Here is a 23,863-nt window from a genome sequence, read left to right as displayed (position 1 = left end):
CCTCTACCGCTTGAGGCAAATATACATTGTATAATTCAAATGGTGAAGGTCCCTTCCATCCTGCACCAGCCCTCCTCGCATCAAGGAATGCATTATAGTATGTTCCTTGTGCTACATTGGCCGAATGCCATGGTAAAGCATGAACTTCTTGAAGGCTTTTCGTGCTTTCTCTTGTTTACCACCAAATACTTGTGGGATGGTTGGGGTAGGCATCTTGTTGCCTAAAAGTAGTAGGATCCGCTCAAAAATGGGTTCGGACCTTGTACTCGTGGTCGGGTTTGGGGTCGTGGTATATTTCTTGTCCCAGTGCTTCTCCTCCTCTCATCTTCTTGCATCGGGGAACTGAGCCAGATCCACCACTCCACCAGCTCCTCTTGCTTGCTCATATGCTCTTATATTATCAAAATGAAAACCTGTCTTCTCGACCAAAGTCCGCAGGTAAATTCTCCATTCACCTTTGATTGAAACTCACCAGTGGAGGCCCAATGTCGATATCATCTCCGCCACGGACCTCTGCACCACCCTCTCTAGTATTGCCGCATTAAACTCTTGTTGCATTCTTTCCCTCTCGATTTTTTAATCTTCCTCCTTTCAAATGTTGTCATTGCCACTTTCACTTGATAGGAACATTTGGGCATGATGAAACATCCTCTGCACGGACAAGTGTTGCTTTAACCTGGTGGCTCCTCCGTATAGCAACTTCCCACAATAATTGCATTTGGACTTCTTTTTGTCTCATGGGACATGGGAACTCCATGTTGCCATGCTATATCGTACATTGTATACAAAATGTCTTATGTTTTACTGTTACATATAAAAAGCATGTATTAATAACCATGGATCACTTAAAGTAAGGTATTCAAGACTTAAAGTATGCTATTCATAACTCTTAAACGTAATGTCAAGCTACTAGAACTATGAAATAACTATCTCTTATTTATCCCCTAACCCTAGTATTTATTTGTTAATTAAAAATAATATTTTAAATTTTTTTAAAACTATTTATACCTTAAAGTATAAGAAAAATACAATGTAATGATGAATTTGACACCATTTGAAGTTGAATATCATGTACATATGTTGTACATAATTTTCCATAAGCAATAAGTATTTTTCCTTAATATTATATATATTTTTTTAATTTTTATAATATATTTATTAAATCTGAAAATAAAATAATTTTTTTAATGGGTGAAAATAAAAATTAATCCATGGGACTGTAGAGCATCCCAAGTAGTTTAACATATATCAAAATCATTTTCAAACAATCACTATTCATCTTATTTTTTTCATTTTCTTTTTTCAAATAAATCATTTATTTTTTCAGAAATTATAATAAATAATTTATTAACTGAAAAAAAAAATCCGACTCCATGAAGTGATAGATCGGGCAAAGATGTTCAACATTTATTAAAACCACATGAATCTAACAAGGATTACAAAAAAAAATTTTGGAAAAAATAGATTTGGGGAAGAAATAGAAAACACCTTTGAAATCTTGCAAATAGGTGATGATGCTCCAAATTGGCACTTGAATCTTCACTTTGGCACTTCAATCTAACTCCAAACAATGCATTCCATCCAACAATCGAAAGAAAGAAGAAGAAATTTGAAGGAGAGGTGTTTTTCCCCTTGGTTAGCCTATCGAGTTCTGTTCCTGCTCTCTCTTATGTTGGAAATGGGTTTTGGGTGAAAATTGAGCTGAATACAAGTAAATAGCACTTTTGGGCCCAACCAAGATATCGCCGAGATCTCGATATCTCGCCGAGATCTTGGCAAGATATTGTTTTTTTTGTATTGAAAATATCTTGATTTTAACCTTCGAGATATCACCGAGATCTCGGCACCGAGAAATTGCACTTTTAGGAACCGACTAGTAACTCGACTCGGTATTGCCCAAAACCGAGAAACTCGGCGAGATCTCGCGAGTTCTCGAACCTTGCTCGATCCAAACCTGCACCAATTCTGCCCAGTCATTAACCCTAAAACTGCTATTTTCCATCCTTCAAAACCCTAACCCTAACCTCCATTCCTTGCTGCCAAACCTGCTACAGCCCCTGGTTAAGAGTTTTCCTTAACGTAACCTTCATTGGAAGACTCATACCTGACACTTATCCCATTCCCAATCATCAAACCCTAGACATCTTCATACCCTAACTCTATATCCCATTATTTCTCACAATTCCTTGCTGCCAATTCTGGTTAGCAGCCTTAGACTTGTTAAAACTTAACGAGTCCTTCACTGGAAGAGTTCCCTACATCAACTTACCTTAACCCTACCATCAAATCCTAGGTCCCATTAAACACTAACCCTAATTTGACCAAAATACCCATTTTGACCTACCCGAACTACCCTGTTCATAGTAGAACCTGGTTATTGGCTTCTAATTGTTCTCCTACCAACCCAGAACTACATTAGTATTTGTACTTGTAACACTTGTTACCACAATTTTCTTTCAGAATCAAAAACCTCCAAAAGAGTCCTCAAGGAAGGAAGCCTGGAAAATAATTCACCTGCTCATTCTGGGCACCTGCATAAGCAAGGCCAAGGCCCATAATTGCACCAATTCGGACAGTTGAATCTTCTTTATCAATGTAATCACCCAAAAGTGCCAATGCCTAGAGGAAGAAATCACAATTAGATCTCAAGAAAACTCTGATGATCAACCATAATTTTAACGTATAGAAACTATTGGACGTACAGGATCACAGTCATTCTTGATACCGCAGTTGACAATCCCAACTCCTAATAACGCACCTGCAATGACATGGTTGTCATTGCTGTGGAAATATTTATCGATTTGTGCGAGTCCTGAATCAACATCCCATAACAGAATCATACCCTACAACCAAGGGAAAAAAATATGAATCTCAGGTGGAAGTCAGTAAGCCCAAAAATTAACAGAAACCAAGAGGAAGAAACATACCAGACTTGCAGCAGCACTGGCTTTCCCATGTTCCTTATTCTTGAATAGCCAGCTTCCAGTAGAACCACCACTTGAAGCTTCTGAAGGGACAGTCATCAACTTATCCTGCAGAAAAGAGAGAAATAATAAGAGAAAATTCAGAATGGAAAATAAAAACAAATAATAAGAAGCTTGGACTTCAAAATGCATGTTACCTGACCAAATCCCGCATTAACAAATGCATTAACAAATGTAGCAGCTAAGTTCTGCCTGGCGGAGTCGACACTTGCACCAGCACTTGCCCGGCCATCAATCAAGTGCACCTAATAAAATCAAAATAATTAGAAAATAATATTCACTAAGTTTATATTTGTGCATGTGAACATGTATGTCTACATGCAGGGGGAACTCCAAAAGTTGATGTTGGCAGATTTGTGGGTTAGAAAGAGAAAATGAGAGAATGGAATAGCTTAGTTTCATTGATAGGCAAGCCCCTCTATTTATAATAGAGAGGAACATTACAAAGGGACTGGAATAGACAGTAATACCTCTAACTAACTGAGTCTATAAGAGCAGTAAATACTTGATAACATAAGATTTAAACTACCCCCAAAAGGACCAGAATACCCCCACGGTATTCTGGATTACATATTCCAGCACTCCCCCTCAAGCTGGATTATACATATAAGTAAAAAGAATCTCTAGCTTGAACTAATAAGATAAAAACTCCATAATAATGCTAACACTCCCCCTCAAGTTGGCGCATATAAGGTACTAATGCCCAACTTGAACAAAACGATAAGAAACAATGTTGCAGCAGAGTCCAGCTTGAAAGATGAATGCAGCTCCCAAATAAAACTTCAAGAACTTAAAAAATAGATCTTCAAAACTCGGACAAACATGATCAGCAAACCGGGACTGGAATTTCTTCCAAAAAAGACAGCTTTCAACAATCTTCAATAACTATCCAGTGATGAATCTCAGATTGTCATAGTAACATAAAATCTTAAAGTGAAACACTAGGGTGGCAAGCAGCGGAGTAAACTGAATCAGGCAGCGAAAACAACTGAATCAACCTGATGAACCCAAATTCACACCAACCAATCAGAGGTCGCCACGTGTCGTGGCCCAGAAAAGTGGGCCAAGATAGAGCCAATGAAGGACCAACTACAGGCGCCGACCACCAACACCCACGGGCGCGAACCCCATCGGGCGCGGCCACCCTTGGGCGCCAACCCCCTAAGGGGCGTGGACCTCCCTGGGCACCAACCCCCCTTGGGGCGTGGACCTCCCTTGGGGCGCCAACACCCTTGGGTGACAACTCCTTCGGGCGCGGACTAGACATGGATGAAGACCTCGGGCGCCAACTGAAGACCCCGAGCACGGATTCCCCGAACACATCATCCCCGGGCACAATCTCCCTCGAACAACGCAGGCACCACTGCCATCAACAAGACACAGACCACATCACCAAGGACTCTAGGCCACCGCCTATCAAGTCACGTAGTCCGAAAGGACTCATGTACCAGGAAGCTCATCTACCACGTAGATAGGTTAATCCACCAAGGATACCAAGTCTATCATGACACTACGTCTCTCAGGAAGACGATTGCCAACTCTATCGTGACACCACGTTTCACGGGAAGACAACCAATCAAGGATGAGCCTTGCTACTCAGGGACTCTATCACCTACAACCGACACTCTACACCAGCTGGGACTCTCCACACCGCCATGCTCTACCATAAAAGGCAAGGTACTCAGCCCCATCAGGGGACATCTTAACTCATCTTGAATACTACTATTCATCTGTTTGCTCAGAGAGATCTAACTTAGGCATCGGAGAGTCCTAGGCCGGAACCACACCGGTTCTCCTTTGTCACCCAAGGTCTTTTGCAGGTTATGGCACTCGAAGGACCGCTGAGCGATTTCTTGACGCAACAAATTGGCGCCGTCTGTGGGAACGACATTAGCCAACGCCTTTACTAGCAAGTTTCCATATTTGTTCAACCATGGCACCACGAGGCAGGAAGACAGCTCCCTCCACCAACAATGCCCCAAGAGAGGGGAATGGATCACCTCCTCCAGAGAGCTCACGTCACAAAGCCAATGACCAGGACCATGTCTCTCTGGAGAGGGAGATCCCAGACGATGATCAAGTTGGGGTAGTCGAACTCAACAACGAAGTGGTGGTGGAGGTGGTACCTGACCCCAATGCCCCAGCAACTATAGGTCAAATCAATGACTTACAGCGACAGATCCTCGAGGATCAACGACTCTTCCGCGACTACTTGAGGCAGCGTGCAACATCACACCGTCGTAGGACGGACCCTCGACGGGAACAGAGCCCCAGGAGGTCCCCTCCCAGGGGTGACAGATCAAAGAGGCACACCAGGCAGCGGGGAGAGCCTTCCCAACCTAGGGGGAGATCGGCGGATCCTCCAGCACAGTCGAATCAGGGGAGAACATCATCACACCAATCCGTGGCACCTAACCCAAAAGGGTCCATCCGGAGGTCGGTGTTTAATGGTCGACTAGGAGGAAGCTATGTACCAAAGCAAAGTCGGACTTACCATGGAGCAAGCCCCTCGCGGTCAAGACAAGATTCATCACGACGTGACCCTTCACCATCTCGCCAACAGTCGAGACGGGAGGGGACTTCCAGGAGAGGACGCGAACGAGCTCGCAGCGAACGACCAGTCAGACATGAAGGACAAGCACTGGATGAAGAGCTAGACAAGAGACTCCGAGAGTTGAACGAGAAGCTGGAAGGGTTGAAGAAGCAGACCAAGGGTGAGACACACTCAATCCCTGGACAACACCCCTTCTCGGAAGAGATTATGTCAGCCTCACTCCCATCCAGGTTCAGGCTACCCACCTTTGAACTCTACCGTGGTACCACCGACCCTAATGACCATATCAATTATTTCAACGGGATGATGACCCTCTATGGTGGATCGGACGTGGTATCCTGTCGAGCATTCCCTACATCCCTCAAGGGTGCAACGACCTCATAGTTTTCCAGACTGCGACCACGGTCGATTGGGTCGTTTGCAGAGCTATGCGAATAGTTCGTGACCCGCTTCCAGAGTAGCGTCAAGCAAAAGAAGACCACGGTCAATCTACTGAACGTGATACAAAACCTTGGGGAGTCCCTCAGGGAGTATGTCAGCAGGTTCACCACCGAGTCCTTAGAAGTCAGAGACCTAAACGATCAGACCTAGCATGCTGCCTTGGCTGGGGGCATCCGAGATATGGAGTTGATCAAGGACCTGGGGCGTCATGAGACCAGGACTATGAAGGAGCTCCTGGAGCGATGCAACGAGTTCGCCCACATGGCCAAGATAGTACAAGCTCGGAAGAAGGCAATTGAAGCCAAGCCACAGGACAACAAGAGGTCAGCACCAGATGACCGTAAGATAGTAAGAGGTCGAGGACCGAACATCGGCAAGAGAAGGGCGATCCCCCATCAGGAAGAAGTGACCGCCAACCAGAGAGGAGTGAGAGAGCAGGCAGTCCAGAGTTCACACCGCTGAACACCACCAGGTCCCAAATTCTTATGCAGATCCAGGATCGTGACCTAATTCGATAGCCACGACCCATGTTAGCAGGACCCGAGAAGCGCAATCCTAACAAGTACTGTCTCTTCCACAAGGACTATGGGCATGACACAGAGGACTGCTACCAACTGAAGAGGGAGATAGGCGGCCTTGTGAGAGCAAGGAGTTTGAACAAGTATGTGAAGGGGAGACGTGATGGCCGTTCGGGCCAAGGAGATCGAGGACGTAACCAAGAAAGAGAAGAACCAAGGGGGGAAGAAAGAAGGGTGGACCGAGATAGAGAGAGAGACCATACTAACGAAAGAAGAGATGTGCCGGAACCCAGCGGCACCAAGGGAGCCCCCATCCTCAACATACTTGGAGGACCGGGGCAAGAGTCAACCAGGAAGGCCAAAGCCCATGCCAGGTTCGTGGGAGTAGCAGAGAAGCCAAGCAAGATGGCAAAGACCGAGACGGTGATCTCCTTCTCGGATGCAGATTTGGAAGGTGTGAGCTTTCCACATGAGGATGCCCTGGTCGTACAGGTAGAGATAGCCAACCGACCCGTACACAGGGTGTTGATAGATACAGGGGCGTCCGTGGATGTACTCTCACTGGAAGCCTACCGCAAGTTCGGATTTGGAGACGATCAACTCAAGCCAGAACCCACCTACCTCCATGGATTCTCAGGCGCCACAGCCTCCATCAGAGGCACCATAGAGCTACCCGTCACCTTTGGAGAGTACCCTCGACAGGTGACCATCATGGTAAACTTCATGGTCGTCAGGTCCGTGGTGTCGTTCAATGGCCTCCTAGGGCGACCTTCCCTGATAGCCCTTAGAGGTGTGGTGTCTCCACTCCACCTAAAGATGAAGTTCCCCACTGACAACGGAGTAGGGGAAGTTCGAGGTGATCAGAAGAAGGCTAGAGACTGCTAAACCACCTTCGTGAAGAAGAACAACGGCAACACATGGGGGATGGCACTGTGCATAGAGAACCTGGTCAGTGACCAGAGATATGAACTGACAGAAAAGAGAAGAAGACCGGTGGAGGACCTCATCCCCTGGCACTCAAAGAAAGACGACCCTTCCAAGGTCGCATGTGCGGTTGCTCATTATTGAGCGATGAAGCAGAAAAAGAAGAGTTGGGGCACCTCCTCCAGGACTAACATGGATGTCTTCGCATGGTCAACTGCAGACATGCCAGGCATACCCAGATCCATAGCAGAGCACAGATTCCATGTAGACCCAACAAGGAAGCATGTCCAGCAAAAGAGAAGAAATTTCGCCCTCGACCGACAGGCAGCCATCAAGGTAGAGGTCGAGAAGTTAAGCCGAGCAGGGTTCATCAGAGAAGAGAAGTTCCCTACCTGGCTCGCGAACGTGGTCATGGTACCCAAGCCTAATGGGAAGTGGAGAATGTGCGTCGACGACACTGACTTGAACAAGGCGTACCCAAAAGACGAGTACCCACAACCCAGGATTGATAAGCTGATCGACGCCACCGCCGGACATGAGATGTTGAGTTTCATGGACGCCTACTCCGGCTACAATCAGATCCTCATGCATGAGGATGACGAGTCTTACACCGCCTTCTGAAAGGGCAAGGAGAACTACTGCTATCACGTCATGCTGTTCGGATTGAAGAATGCAGGGGCCACCTACCAGAGGATGGTCAACAAGATGTTCGAGGAACAAATTGGGCGCAATATGGAGGTGTACGTGGATGATATGCTCGTGAAGAGCGTCCAAGCCCATCACCACCTGACCGACCTGGAAGAAGTATTCACTGTGCTGAGAAGGAACCAGATGAAACTTAACCCTGCGAAGTGCGCCTTCGGAGTAACGTCAGGGAAATTCCTGGGGTTCATGGTCTCAGTACGGGGAATAGAAGCCAACCCATCCAAGATCAAGGCCATCCAAGAGATGGCACCACCTCGGACAATCAAAGAAATACAGAGATTGAATGGAAGGATCACTGCCCTTTCAAGGTTCGTGTCACGGTCGGGAGACAAGTGCCTGCCATTCTTCAAGACATTGAAGAACCTCCGAAGTCCAAAAAACTTTGAATAGATAAAGGAGTACCAAACAGCGTTTGAAGAATTGAAGGTATACCTCGAGAACCCACCATTGCTCGGGCGCCCAGAACCCAACGAAGAGTTGCAGATCTACTTGGCTATGACACATCTATTATGTTAGCCGTGTCTTAATTGATGCAGAGACCAGAGACCCAAGGATTGAGAAGGTAGCATACGCACTAGTGATCGCGGCTAGGAAGCTTAGACCTTACTTCCAAGCCCATACCATCACAGTCCTCACCAACCTACCATTGAAGAAGGTACTGCACAAGCCAGACATCTCTGGACGATTGATCGCCTAGGCGGTTGAACTGAGCGAGCACGACATCAGGTACCAACCCAGGACGGCCATTAAAGGCCAAGCCCTAGCGGACTTCGTCGCCGAATGCACCCAACCTGAGACTGAGATAGAAGCAGAGGAACCAGAGGACCAAGACCGAGGATCATAGGAGATGTTCGTGGATGGTTCGAGTAATGCCACAGGAAGCGGAGCTGGTTTCATACTCACCAGCCCCGAAGGATTTCGAATCTAGTATGCTCTCCGATTCACCTTCCTAGCATCCAATAATGAAGCAGAGTACGAGGCACTACTTGCTGGACTCCGGGTGGCCAAGGCCATTCAAGTCACACCTATCCATCCGGAGTAACTCCCAACTGGTAGTGAATCAGGTGAATGGAGAAATGAAGCGAAGGCCAATCGAATGGCGTCATACTTAGCACGTGCTCGAGAGCTGATCGGAGAATTCGTGAAGTTCGAGATGGTTCGGGTTCCCAGGATCGAGAATGCCACTGCCGATGCACTATCCAGGCTAGCCAACGATGAACTCAGACACCTGGCCAGTGCAGTGTACATGAAAATATTGCATGAACCAACATACCAGGAGAAGCAAGTCAATGAAATCGAGGAGGGGCCTAGCTGGATGGACCCTATACTCAACTACTTATAGAACGACGTCTTACCAGAAGACAAGGTCGAAGCAAGGAAGATAAGGATGAGAGTTGCAAAGTACACCATCCTGGACGGAGTACTATACAAGAGGGGGGCCACAGCACCACTGCTTCGGTGCCTAGGACCCAAGGGAGCCCAATATGCCCTGGCAGAGGTACATAAGGGGATCTATGGAAGCCACATGGGAGGACGGAATCTAGCCTACAAAATCATCCGACAAGGACTCTACTGGCCGAGAATGCAAGAGGAAGCAATACAGTATGTCAAGGCTTGCGAGCAATGTCAATTGTTCGCCTCAGTACCCCATCTACCCGCCACCAAACTGACATCGATCCTCAACCCCATTCCCTTAGCCATGTGGGGGGTAGACATCTTGGGGGACTTCACAGCAGCATCAGGCAACCGTAAGTACTTGGTGGTCGCCATAGACTACTTCACCAAGTGGGTAGAGGCCAAACCATTGGCCAAGATCACAGAGAATGAAATGGAGAAGTTCGTCCGTGACGACATCATCTACAGGTTCGGTGTGCCAAAGATCATAGTCTCCGACAATGGGAAGCAATTCAACAACCCCAAATTCAAAGCCTTCTGCCAAAGCTACAACATTAACTATCGGCCTGTTTCGTTAGCATACCCACAGGCCAATGGTCAGGTGGAGGTAACAAACCGAATCCTACTGGATGGAATAAAGAAAAGACTGGAAGGAGCCAAAGGGAAGTGAGTCGAGGAACTACCTAGCGTCCTGTGGGCATACCGCACCACAGTAAGAACACCCATAGGAGAAAGCCCAAGTTCACACCAACCAATCAGAGGTCGCTACGTGTCGCGGCCCAGAAAAGTGGGCCAAGACAGACTCAGTGAAGGACCAACCGCAGGCGCCGACCACCAACACCCACGGGCGCGAACCCCATCGGGCGTGGCCACCCTTGGGCGCCAACCCCCTTGGGGGCATGGACCTCCCTGGTCGCCAACCCCCCTTGGGGCGTGGACCTCCCTTGGGCGACAACTCCTTCGGGTGCAGACTAAACATGGATGAAGACCTCGGGCGCCGACCGAAGACCCCGAGCACGGATTCCCTGAACACATCATCCCTGGGCGCAGTCTCCCTCGAACACGGCAGGCACCACCGCCATCAACAAGACACAGACCGCATCACCAAGGACTCTAGGCCACCGCCTATCAAGTCACGTAGTCTACTCATGTACCAGGAACGTGATCTACCACGTAGATAGGTCAATCCACCAAGGATACCAAGTCTATCATGACACTACGTCTCTCAGGAAGACGATTGCCAACTCTATCGTGACACCACGTTTCACGGGAAGACAACCAGTCAAGGACGAGCCCTGCTACTCAGGGACTCTATCACCTAAGTCGAACACTCTACACCAACTGGGACTCTCCACACCGCCATGCTCTACCATAAAAGGCAATGTACTCAGCCCCATCAGGGGACATCTTAACTCATCTTGAATACTACTATTCATCTGTTTGCTTAGAGAGATCTAACTTAGGCATCAGAGAGTCCTAGGCCGGAACCACACCGGTTCTCCTTTGTCACCCAGGGTCTTTTGCAAGTTACGGTACTCGAAGGACCGCTGAGCGATTTCTTGACGCAACACAACCCAACTGTAAACCCTCATATCGGCCCAGTAAAGGCACTGTAAATCCTCAAATAGGCAGCCAATAACCAAACATCTTCAATACTATTCATCTCCCCCTTACGGAAAACTCAACCCAATAATGAAGGATACCCAATAGTAATGGTGGAGAAGATTGATCTTTTATATTTTGCACCAATGTTCCGTCATGTTCTGCTTTCTGCAATGGCTGCAGGTGTACTGTACATAATCCCCCCCTCACATGGACAGATAACAAAGATGATGCAAGGAATAGTGCAAAAATATAATATTCCAAAAGGTGCAAAGGGTAATGGAAAAGGAAGAAATGGCAATTTAGAGAATACCATAAATTCCAAAGTGGTTATGGGTATATGCCAAAGGTATGGTATAGGAGGTGGTGAAGTGAAAAAAAGCAATGGGATATGGAAAAAAACATTGCAACATATAAATTGTCAACCAGCTTCAAACGATCAAACAAACTCCTTAGATGGAAACTCCTGCAGGGGAGAGACACCAAACTCCAATAGTCAAATCTGATTTGAAGGAAAGACTCCAATCTTCAAGGCTTGATCAATCTTCAAACAAGGAAGAACAAGTGTGCAAAACTCCAATTTATAAACTCCCATATGCTGATTAGAACTGCTGAAGATATCCGGGAAGAATTGATGTAACAAGCTTCAACAAAAAACTTGGATCCGATCTGATTTAGTGAACAATGCTAGGATCAAGCTCCCAAAGTAAGCTGGATTTGATTCAGTAGAGAAAACTTCACACAACTGAATAGGTTCATAGTTGCAACCAATAACTATGGAACACACTATTGTGATCCCAAATAAACTGATCTCCAGGGTAGATTCGAGTCTTCAACAATGAAAGAAATTCGATCTCCAATAGTAGGATACTCGGTCTCAAAGACAGGGCAGCACTAGTCCTCATAAAGGCAGCACTAACATGTCAACCAGTCATAGTTACAGAAGTCACTCAATAGAACCAGCAAGGTATGTAGTAAAGCTCAATAGAACCAGCAAGTATAAGATAAATAACTCTAACAGATCCAATAATAGTTGAAGCAGCCAGCCACATAGGAACCAGTAAAAGAAATAGTTGAAGAAATCGAGCCAAAAGAGCGAAACCTGAATTTTTCAAAAAACTCCATGAATGATGTTGAAACTTGGGTGGAATACTCCTCTAATATGTATAAGACTCTCTTCAAAAAATTAGCTTCATAGGACAGCCCAATCCCTAGAATCGATTGTAGTCAGGGTTTTGGAAAACCCTGAAATTGAGATCAATATAGGGAAAGGGGGCTGTAATTGCTGATGTAGACTTGCAATAGATGCTGATTAGTACTGCTTGAATGGGACCTCCAATGCGAACAACCAATCTCCAATTAATATGAGACTTGTTCTTCAAGAGGGAGAGACTCCAAAAATTGCAGAAAAGTAGGGCAGTATTACAGCACTACAGCAGCAAAAAAGACCTTCAAGCCATGAACTGTTGAAGTAGAGTTCTCTTGTAATGTTAAAACCACCTCTAAAGCACTACCAACAGCAGCAAACATCCCTATCCCAAATCAATTTTTATCAGGGTTTTGGAAAACCCTGAACAAAAGAGATCATTCGGGTAGGGATCTTCAAAAAAGCTTGGATAGGTGCAATATTGAGGTCGATTGGTCCTTGTAATGGAAATAATCAGCCCTCCAAAAATCAGCAAAAACTGAAACATGTAACCCTAAATTCGATTGGAGTCATGGTATTGTCAGGGTTTTAGGAGGTAACCAAATTAGAAGGTTAAGGAGGCTTTGCTGTAGAAACTAATCCAACCATCAGAAATGATCCAAATTCAAGTCGAGTAGGGCATATAGTAGTAGGGAATCACCCCTAAACAATCAGCCGCATCTGAAAAAGAGACCCTAAAATCGTGAAAAACCCTGACAAGTTGAGATCGATTAGGGTATCAAGGCTGGAAAGGTTAATTAAAGATGGGGAAAAAAGAAAAAAGGAAGGACAATGGAATAGGGTAGAAAGGTGCTGGAAAATGGTGCATAGGAGTCTCCAACAATAGAGGATCAGCCCTCATTAGTGATAGAAATCAGATGTCCAAAAAATTCTAGAAAGCTCTAACATCGCAGGTATGGTTCCAGCAGATTTCACACAGAATTTTTTAATAAAAAAAGGTAGTATGGGAGGAGGGCACCAACTAAATCATTGGATGCTTTGATTACCTCATTAGTGCTGCCCCATTACAAGGATGAGAAGAAGAAAAAAAACAGAAGGAGAAGCCGAGAAAGAGAGAAAGGAGGGTTTTTCCTTGTTCTCTAACCTAGATCAGACCTGCTCTAATACCATGTTGGTAGAATCGTGGGTTAGAAAGAGAGAAAGAGAGAATGGAATAGCTTAGTTTCATTGATAGGCAAGCCCCTCTATTTATAATAGAGAGGAACAGTACAAAGGGACTGGAATAGACAGTAATACCTCTAACTAACCGACTCTATAAGAGCAGCAGTTAATACCTAATAACATAAGAATTAAACTACCCTCAAAAGGACTAGAATACCCCCACGGTATTCTGGATTACATATTCCAACAGTTGATATCATCGGAGAAAGAGACTACAGTAAAGAAATGTTCAAAATTTCGGTAAAAATGACTGAAATTTCATGAAATTTTTCGGTTTCGACAAAGGTTGAAATGAAACCAAGTGTGATACCTGGGTCGTACCAAGTTTCAGTTGAAATTTCATAGTTTCGCCAAAATTTCAACTTTGTTTTGGATTTTGGTATCGTTTCGATATTTTCGACTCCAAAGAAGAAAACTTCCTAGAAAACCTCAGATTTTGTGATTTTTTGCCAAATCACTCTCGTACCTTTGCAATGAACCATGTATAATATTTGATAATTATGAAATGGCTTCTGATTTTATGTTTATCATTCCTAATGCATATTTTAGTTGTTTTAACTGAATTATGAGTGTTTTAATACCAAATTTTGTATATAATAGGTTATATTAGAGAAAGGATAGAGCAGACACAGCGTGCACTACCAACCTAGAGACCGAAGCCATATGAGTGTTTTAACACTAAATTTTGTATAAAATAGGTTATATTAGAGAAAGGATACAGCGGACACAGCGTGAACTACCAACCTAGCAACCGAAGCCAAACTACCATTTTGGGTATGTGTTTTTACAATCTAAGGGTTCCACTGTTTAAAGGGCTTAAAATAGGGTTCCCAATAAGTTTTGGGACCTAATTTGGCAAACAGTAGTCAAAACCTGAAGCCGAAACTTACAAGTTTCAATCAAAATTTCGCAGTTTGGCGAAACCGAAACCAAAACTTCAAACCTAAAAGCGTAGGCACTTTCAGATTTAAACAAATTTTGATCAATAAACTTTATTCTCTTCAAAGTGTGGGTACATTCTAGTCAACTAGGCAATTCTTGAGCTCTACTTATAAACAGGCGGGTTTGACCAGCCCATATAAAAAAATAGAAAAGTCAAAACAAATTATGATCTAGCTTAATTTACGTTTAATAAGACTTATTAATTGTTAAATATTTTAGCTGGTCATTAATTGTTAAACATTTTAGCTGGTCAATAATTGTTAAACATTTTTGCTGGTCATTCAGGATGCATTGGCAGGTTTGAGCTAGGGCTGAAGGTTTATGCTAGTCCTTTGTCCTTGGGACGTATGCCTGGCTTAGGAGATTTAATGATCAGGGTGGTGGGCCAAACCAAAACTATCAGATAAAGGAAGTGGTTCTTGCAAAATTTTATATATAAATTTTAATATTATTTTTTGATCAGTCAATAAATTCCAATAGATTAAAAAATAAAGTGATACATCGACTCATTGAGCACATAGATGGTGAGGGGACAATGAAAGGCCAAAACTGTGGCAGGGTTAAGAAAAACTGGCAATTGGGTCCATTGTCTTTGGGACCTTTGCCTGACGTCAGGATATTTAAGGATCAGGGTGGTGTGCCAAACCTGAAAACTATCAGATAAAGGAAGTGGTTCTCGCAAATTTTTCTTCTTTTTTTTATGAGGCAATAAATTTTAATAATTTTTTTGATAATAAATTAGAATACATGAAGATATAAAGCAATACATTGAGCACATAGAGGGCGAAGAGACAATGAAAAACCAAAACGATGGCAGGATTAAGAAAAACTGGCAATTGAGTGCCTACTGCAGCCAACCAGCTAACAATGAGATCCCTGTTGATTATTTAAGCAAGAAGCACTAAGTTGGGGCAGTGGGAAAGAGAAACCTCAGAGATTGCTAGCAGCAGAATAGCTTCAAGACATCAACTTAATGAAATTTAAAGCAGAGAGCCCCACAAGGATAGAATGCAAATAACTGACATTTGACTAGTGAAATGAGGAAATGCATGCAACATTTAAGATGGAAGGCGAAATAAAGCAGAAAGTAGTTTCTATAATACATATTATCAATACCTTATAGATATCTTCTGGAGATTTTGGCTCCATCACCTCTATATCACGGGCAAGAGTAAGATAACCTTCAGTTAGCTTGGTGTTATAGATAATTTCCTGCAATACCTCCCTCTCATCTTCATCTGCAGTTATCTCCTCATCAATTTCGAATGTAACACCCTGCATTGTGAATTGCTGTCTTTAAACAAGTATCCACAACTCATTTATAAAACATATGGAAGTTTAACTTATATTCGTAAGATGATAAATCGGAAAGGAAAAAAATCCACTATTTCACAAATACTCTATTGGCCTAGTTTCTTCTTATCCACATACCCACATTGCTCTTATTCTCCTCCAATGGAGATCCCAATACAAATGAATTAGTGCAAAAACCCATACCAAAAGACTGAAAATCCAAAGCACAAGCCTATAAAGCTACTGTAAGATGAAAAAATGATAGAAGAGAAAGAAGATGAAACAAGCAAGGTCTGCTCCAGCCCAGGGAAAACATGAACTACACAAAACTCCGCAATTGGGATATCATACTAAATAATAAAAAGCAGTGATAGGAAAGACGAACTGACAAAGAAATTCAGGACTTACATGTCGAGCAATAATGTAACAGAATTGTTTCCGGTGGAGTGGATCATCACAAGATGTAAACACTTGCTTTACATACTGCCAAAAAAACACAACATATAAGAACTGCATTGCCTGAGAATGGTCTTTCTTGGGATGAGTGAGTACAAAGTCCACTATAAGCATAAGAGGACATAAGAAGTTAGGGAAAGAAATTCCCAATAAAAAAATAATCACTGTTATAAAATTGCAAGATAATTATGTATCTATTATAAATAAATCAGGAGAAAAAAAAAGTAAAATTGATTTTCAAAACAAGTGCAAACCTGCATGTTATCGAGGTAGAGTGCAATTCGAAGTGCACTTGGGTACTCTTCAAACTTGAAATAAATCATATATGCTATATCGAGCACTAACATATCATCTGGTCCAGGAAGATAGCTACAACATATTGCAGTGCAGAACCATCAGATTCATAACTGGCAATCAGAAGGAAAGAACAAGGAAAAGAACATTGGAGAACGGAGGTGATTGATGCTTCATATATCCTGTTCCCAGATCATTGAAACAAAAGGACTTGATCTGGGACGCATTATTATTATTATTGTATATTTTTTTCTTTCAAGTAAACACTAAATACATCTACTTGCCAGATTCCATAATCCACGTGGAAGAAAAGAACAATGGAATTATGGGGAGGAAATGCTTTTGATGCTAGAATTTTCAATTTCATCAAAAGTTTTGGCACTTACCTAGCAGAACTTGTAAGGTACAAGCATGTCCTTTTGTAGTTGGTAGCATCAACATGTTCAACTAAAGTATCAAGGTCTTCAACCTGGAGACAAATTAGAAAAGTTACCATGACCATTTCCAACCAGCCAATAAAATGAGAATACAAGCAAAAAGATCCCAGGAATACCTCCATCAGCAGATCGACAGCTTCAGGTTCAGCATTATGCTGCAACACAGACAAAAAGGGAAAACAAGATTGCGTTTAAGGCATTCCAATTCATAAAACAGTGCCTCATAGAACAAAACAATTAGTCATTTAATAACAAATTTTCCAATAAATCAGGTGACAATACAATTCAGTGAAATACAAACCATAAAAAATCAAGTAAGGTTTTCCCATGTGAATTGCTCAGAAACACTCTTATGAACTGTACCTTCAAATGAAAAACAACAATTTGAGTCACAAGTTCCATCAGATCATCTACCAGCGCCTCTTCCATCTGCAGTGGTGCAGGATGAAGAAAACAAACAAGATCAGATAAAAGATCCTACTAAGATACAAATTAATTTCCAGAAGTCAAAAATGTACCCAAACATTAATCAGATACAACCGAAATACACATCATTGCTGCTTTCGCTAATCACTATGGTGCTTGCACAAATTGCATTGCAGAATTGAGAGCGTTGAGGGATGGATGGCTTGAGACTTTGTGCGAATTTGGGTTTGTGGGAACTCATGTTAACTCTGACTCAGAGGTGACTATTAGGTGTGTGTCAAAAAAGAAAGTATAGTCTTTGGAAGGGTTGGTATTGGTTCCAGGAGATTATGGAGCTCATCAAGTCTACTAGGCCGTTGATCTCCTTCACCTATAGAGAGGGGAACGGGGCAGCAGACTGGCTGGCCAATTTAGCTTGTGATTCGGCATCTGATAATTATTTTAATGGGGAAATGAATCTCCCTCTGGAGCTTCGGTGGATTATCAGAGAGGATGCTCTAGGTTTTCCCGTGTTAAGGAAATAGGTTTTTTGCTTGGGGTTGCTTGTGAGGGCTGTGAGCTTTTCTTGAGTGTACAGGGTTCAATATTTGTTGGATTGGGGAAAGGCGAGTATGTCCCCCCTTGTATTCTTTCATATTCTTTGATTGATCTTTTAATAAAATCATAGGGGCTGGCCCGGGTCCCCGATAATATTTGGGTTAAATAAAAAAAATACAACCGAAATACACATTGGCAGCGAGGGCCAAAAAGTAAAAATATAAATATTTATTTTAGTACTTATGTCATGCTTATAGAGGGCAGGCCTAGGTGCAACGGTAGAGGTTGCTCCATTGTGACCAAGTTGTCACGGGTTCGAGTCTAGAAACAGCCTCTCTGCAAAAGCAGGGGTAAGGCTGCATACATTATGACCCTCCCCAAACCCCGCAATGGCTGGAGCCTCGTGCACTGGGTACGCCCTTTTTTTTTATGTCATGCTTATAGTTTTGCCTTGCACCCAAAAAAAAAATAAAAGCCTTTCAGTTTTTCCTTGTGTTTTTTCAAGCCTCTTTTTGAACTTTACAATAAAAGAAAACATGTTTTGATACTTTAAAACATCAATCATACAACCTGTCTCTTTGCAAACTCTTGTGCAATTTCTCCAGCAAGATTCCTGGCCACCAATAAATAATCAACAGTGAGAATATGATAATTAATATTCTATTACACCACTATGTGGAGATGGTAAAAACAAAGAACAAATCAACCAATGCAATCAATAGAGGAGGAGGAAGCAAAAGCGAGGGAGGATAGAGGGGGGGGAAAGAAGGGTAAACAATAAATTCATGGAATGCAATGCGTGCCAGCAGCTGAGTCTTTCTAATGTAAAATCAGTTTATGTGCATTCTAACCATAGAATCATTGAAAGCAACCAAATGCGTACAAGCCAAAACCAACCTCACCAGAGTTTATCCAAGCTGAGTTGGTTCAAACATTGTTCAGTCGCCTGATAGGTTTAAGGATAATTACATGGGATTGCTAATGTAAGAAGCTTGGCTGAATCTAAACAAAATTAATTCAGCAACCAAGCTAAGTCAGAGGCTGGGCACCAAGCTTACCCAATTGGTGCCCATATACATCCTCATTCTGACTTGCATCTAGGGAAACTAAGCCAGCCAGACAAACCACCCCCCCCATATATATATAGTTAACAAAGAGGAAGTAATTATACCATAAGCGCTCATTCGATCGGTGAAGCTATCTACAGGACATAAAAGTTATCCGTACATAAGACAACATGGAATATGGGGGGACCGTGTTTGGATATTCAACAGAATTGATTCATTTTGGCACCATTCAATCAACATATTGGTTTTACATGAGCAAGGCCCATAAAGGCAACTACCTAAACCTCGTATGAGGATTAAGGATCAGGTACAATTATCTGGCAAAAAAGACCAAACAACTATCAGTCAGACAATTTCAGTAGAAATTAGTATCTACTCTCTGGGTGTGCAAAGAGAGCTCATTGGCGTGACTTAGATTTTCTTTTTGAAATTGAATTTGAAATCTGAATCATACCTGATTAAGATCTGAACAAAGTCAGACAACACAACGAGACTCAGCCAAACCAACAGGTCTTCTTTATACTTTTTTTTAAAAGGGGGGGGGGGGGGGAATAGGGAGGGGGTAAGGTACCAGCCAGGAGACTCGAACTCGAGACCTTCAATTGATCAAGAAGGAGCCAAAAATAAATAAATAAATAGAAGACAGTATGTAGAGGTAAAACCCTTCACGAAGGTAACAAGTCCACAGTTGTCAAGGCATCGCCTAGGCGCCTTTTGTTGGTATCGCCTTGGTTCACCCCACCCCCCAGGACCGCCTTGGGTCACCTAGCCTCCTTGATAACTATGAATAAGCCCAAAGAGCTATCACATAATAGCAAAAGTAACGGCATTGCCCTGGAAACTAAAAACTTAACTAACAAGGGAAGAGTAATCCAAAACACATCCTAAGACGAACACCACTGTTTTGCCAAAAATTCAGCCACCTCATGTGCATCTTGAATCCATTGGAACAAATAGTTCATCTAGGAGATGAGATGATAGATGGGTCTGACACTGTGAACACAATGCCATGGCTCATCTTTTCTTACTAATACATCCTACAGTTTAGCCAAATCCCCCTCTACTATAGCATGAGCATGTAATCCTTCAAGATCTGCATATCGTATAACTTAAGCTGGTAATGATGCAATAGTGCTTTCTTGGACAGCCATGAATCCATTTGGAAGCCAGACCAAGACGAACCTGGTCTGAATCTGGTTTCAGTCCAATATTATATTTATGCATTAATTTGGGGCTATTCATGTAATGGTGGAGTGTTCTCTGTGGGAGAACACGGGCCACGCGCATGAGGCAGCCAATGAGAATGCGCGCACTGGCATCTCAGGGGGTGGGATTCCGCCTTTCATGGGAGGCGGGCCGGTCATTTTGCCCCCCATTGTGTCTGGGCGTGGCCTGCGCCCACCCAACAGAGAACATTTTCCCTTATATAATATGAATTTTACTTTCTTTTAATTCATATTATGGGAGCTAAAGGCATAGGAGAGCTAGTTTTAGTAGTTTCTCAGTTTAAGTAGAGTTCTAATTATGTTCTAGAATATGATTAGGAGTCTGTTTTATTATTATCATAATATATGATTGTACACATTGATCAGAGAAGAGAATGTAATGATGCATAGTTGTTGAGTTTGTGTCTGTGTGCTGCAGTGCAAGCTTGTTGGTTAGCTGCTTCTCAATCTCCTCTCTACCTCTTCCCTCGACTCTGTCAATTCCTATCGTGGGTAAGTTCCTTCTATTCCTATTCTTCTTCAACAACAACTCAGCCTTATCCCAACTAAATGGGGTCGGCTAAAGGTAGGGAAGTAAGCCCCCAAATTCTATCCCTATTCTTCTTCCTTCAACATTTATTCTTTCCAGTCGTTGATGGTACCATTGGGTTGAGGAGAAAATCTTAAAACTCAGTTAAACTTTAACAATTTGGACTGAGATTGGGGGGCTTGCTCCCCTACCTTTAGGTGACCTCACGCCCCCAGTTTGGTCCCCTAATAGTCTGTCCGTATTGAGAACCAAATCTGAAACTATTTCAGAGTTATAGTCTTCCACCAATGCTATTATAGAGATTTATTTTTAGTTCTCAGATTGCTGGTTAGATTTATTGTTGCTTGTTCACAGAATAGTGCGATAGGAACTTCATCCTGAAATCTCAGCTTGAAAGGAGTTGAATAGAGTGATTTCTCTCAACCGCAAGCCATGAAAGTTACTGTAGAAAACCTAGGACCTGTAACCATTAACTTTAGAGAGGAGCAAAGAGAGAAGAGAAGATGGAAGAAGAATGGATTGTAATGCTTGAGTGATCTGATCGATCAGGCAAGCCCTCTATTTATAATAAAAACCTACGACTTCTAACCAGTAACTTTAGAGAGGAGAAAAGAGAGAAGAGAAGATGAAGAAGAATAGATTGTAATGCTTGAGTGATCTGATCGATCAGGCAAGCCCTCTATTTATAATAAAGGGAAAATTACATAGGGGAGAGAAATAGCCCTACACTAGCCGCCTCTATAAGAGAAGCAGGCTATACCTAATAACATGACAAATAAACCCCTAAAAGGACCAGAATACCCTCACGGTATTCTATTGTACATATTCCAACACCCCCCCTCAAGCTGGAGTATACATATATCAAAAGGAAGCTCCAGCTTGAACTAATAAGTAAAAAATAAATACAAACACTCCAACATTCTAACACTCCCCCTCTAGTTGGCGCATATAAAGCACTAATGCCCAACTTGAACAAAATAGGAAGAAACAGAGTTGCAACAGAGTCCAGCTTGACACACTGGCGGATGGATGAAGCTCCCAAATATTCTTGGACATAATAAATCTTCAAGAACCTGAAATAATTGATCTTCAAAACCAGGACAGACTTGATCAGCTAAGCTTTCAACGATCTTCAATAGTTGTCATAGTGACATAAAATCTTGAAGATATACAACTAAGGCAACAATCAGCGGAAAAAAACTGAATCAACCCACCTGTAAATCCTCAAATAGGCAAGTAGGCAACAACCAAATATCTTCAATACTATTCAATACTTCAATCTCCCCCTTACGACAAATTCAACCCAATAACTAAAGATACCCAATGGCAATGGTGGAAAAGCTGATCTTCAATGTTTTGCACAAATGTTCCTACAAGTTCTGCAATGTCTGCATGTTTCTGCATTTTATGCAATGTCTGCAAGTTCTGCAATGGAATTGTACACAGTCTCCCCTTCACATGTAGTAGTATACGTGGACAAATGATGGAGATGATGTAATGGATAATGGAAAAATTTTTATTTTCCAGAATTTTCCAAAGGAGCTATGGGTAATTAAAAAAGGAAGGAATAGCAAATTATAATTTACCAAAAATTTCTAAAGGTGTTATGGGTAAATACCAAAGGTTTGGGATTTAAAGGGAATTAGAAATATTGAAAGGAGACGGAGTTGGAAAAAGGATGGCATGGCTGTAATTTGGTTGAAATCCATTTTTAAATACAATCCAAGCCAAGGGGCAAACTGGTAATATACCAGAATTTTCAAGGGTCAACTAGGTAGTCAAATAGGGGAATGGACACAAGTGGGATTTAGTATGTATTGTACAAAAACAGATATGGAAAAAAAATTAATTTCCTAGTAGAAAGGGTAAACTAGGAAAGGAATGTAAAAAATGGATAAAAGAGAAGAGTATTATTGGAAATCACAAAATAAGGATTTAGGAAACAACTTACAAAGGTTGTCTTCAACCTTACGACAGAGAAACCAGGGAAAGCTCGGCAGTGGTAACCAGGGAAGAAGAGGTACCAGCGGCAGCGGCAACTCATCATGGCTCATGATCTCCTAGAACTAGTAGCACCATCTCCAACCTCCAGCCAAAAAACCAGCCAAAAAAACTATGCAGCACATCATAGAAACCTAATCTCACGATAACTCTGCAACTCCATTGACTAAACCTTCGAATCAAGGCGGAACATCTTCACGAACCACTAACAGGGTAATCGATTCAGCAAACCCTAGTAGCAAATCAACAAGGAGAATCGAAACCAAAAATCGAAGAACACATTCTTCTCAGTTCACTTGCTTCTCAGGAGGAGAGGACCTCGTCGAACCAAGAAACCTTCGTCTTCGAACCCACCAACTAAATAGGCTCCAAAATTGCAGAAAATTTGTAAATTGGTTCCTATTTTCCAGCTCTATTGAATCGAAGTCTCAATGAGTCCAAACCGCAAGCATCAAACCAGTATCAAGGCTCTAAAATTTCTCCAGGCCGTAGGACCACACTTGATTCTGGTTGCAGCTAATTTTCTCTCAACAGAAGTTATCGATGGACATAACTTCAGAAATCGATTCTGCAGCAGTCGACTCCAATCTCCAGCATGAACCAGAAATCAATTACAAAATCTCAGCAGTAGAATAGACACCACTACTAGAAAACCTTCGAACCTAAGGGCAACAGCAGAAAATCGATACAGCCAAGGGTCCTCTTCAACCTTGCGATTCCAGGAAGCAACAACTATGGAAGATTAAAAAAATCAATAAAGATTAAATGAGTAGGAAACCCTAGTTCTTCTTTTCTTTCCATGAACTAGGGTTTCTCCATAAATCGGAGAACCTTGAAACGACTCTCAAAACTGCAAACCAAGAAAAGAATCAATCACTGGTGAAAACAGCTCTGATACCATGTAGAAAACCTAGGACCTGTAAGTCTGTAACCAGTAACTTTAGAGAGGAGAAAAGAGAGAAGAGAAGATGGAAGAAGAACAGCTTCTAATGCTTGAGTGATCTGATCGATCAGACAAGCCCTTTATTTATAATAAAGGGAAAATTACAAAGGGGACAGAAATACCCCTACACTAGCTGACTCTATAAGAGAAGCAGGCTATACCTAATAACATAACAAATAAACCCCTAAAAGGACCAAAATACCCCCACGGTATTCTGGTGT

General features: G+C 42.7%; 1 protein-coding gene across 1 annotated transcript in view; it reads right to left on the bottom strand.

Annotated features, from left to right (window-relative positions):
- Positions 1-23,863, bottom strand: part of LOC122665784 (26S proteasome non-ATPase regulatory subunit 2 homolog A) — a 58,341-nt gene that overhangs the window by 13,492 nt on the left and 20,986 nt on the right. Inside the window, exons 6-16 of the mRNA XM_043861924.1 lie at positions 18,447-18,489; positions 17,277-17,342; positions 17,030-17,068; positions 16,863-16,945; positions 16,437-16,551; positions 16,135-16,209; positions 15,550-15,708; positions 3,122-3,229; positions 2,928-3,032; positions 2,703-2,843; positions 2,515-2,619 (exon numbers count right to left, since the gene is read on the bottom strand). Of these exons, the coding sequence (XP_043717859.1) occupies positions 2,515-2,619; positions 2,703-2,843; positions 2,928-3,032; positions 3,122-3,229; positions 15,550-15,708; positions 16,135-16,209; positions 16,437-16,551; positions 16,863-16,945; positions 17,030-17,068; positions 17,277-17,342; positions 18,447-18,489 (1,039 nt within the window). The remainder of the gene's footprint in view (positions 1-2,514; positions 2,620-2,702; positions 2,844-2,927; positions 3,033-3,121; positions 3,230-15,549; positions 15,709-16,134; positions 16,210-16,436; positions 16,552-16,862; positions 16,946-17,029; positions 17,069-17,276; positions 17,343-18,446; positions 18,490-23,863) is intronic.

This window comes from Telopea speciosissima, chromosome 1 (assembly GCF_018873765.1).
Source record: "Telopea speciosissima isolate NSW1024214 ecotype Mountain lineage chromosome 1, Tspe_v1, whole genome shotgun sequence".
In the NCBI taxonomy this organism is placed as follows: domain Eukaryota; kingdom Viridiplantae; phylum Streptophyta; class Magnoliopsida; order Proteales; family Proteaceae; genus Telopea; species Telopea speciosissima.
Note: the sequence above shows the minus strand (reverse complement) of the source record. Positions and strands in the feature narration are given on the sequence as shown.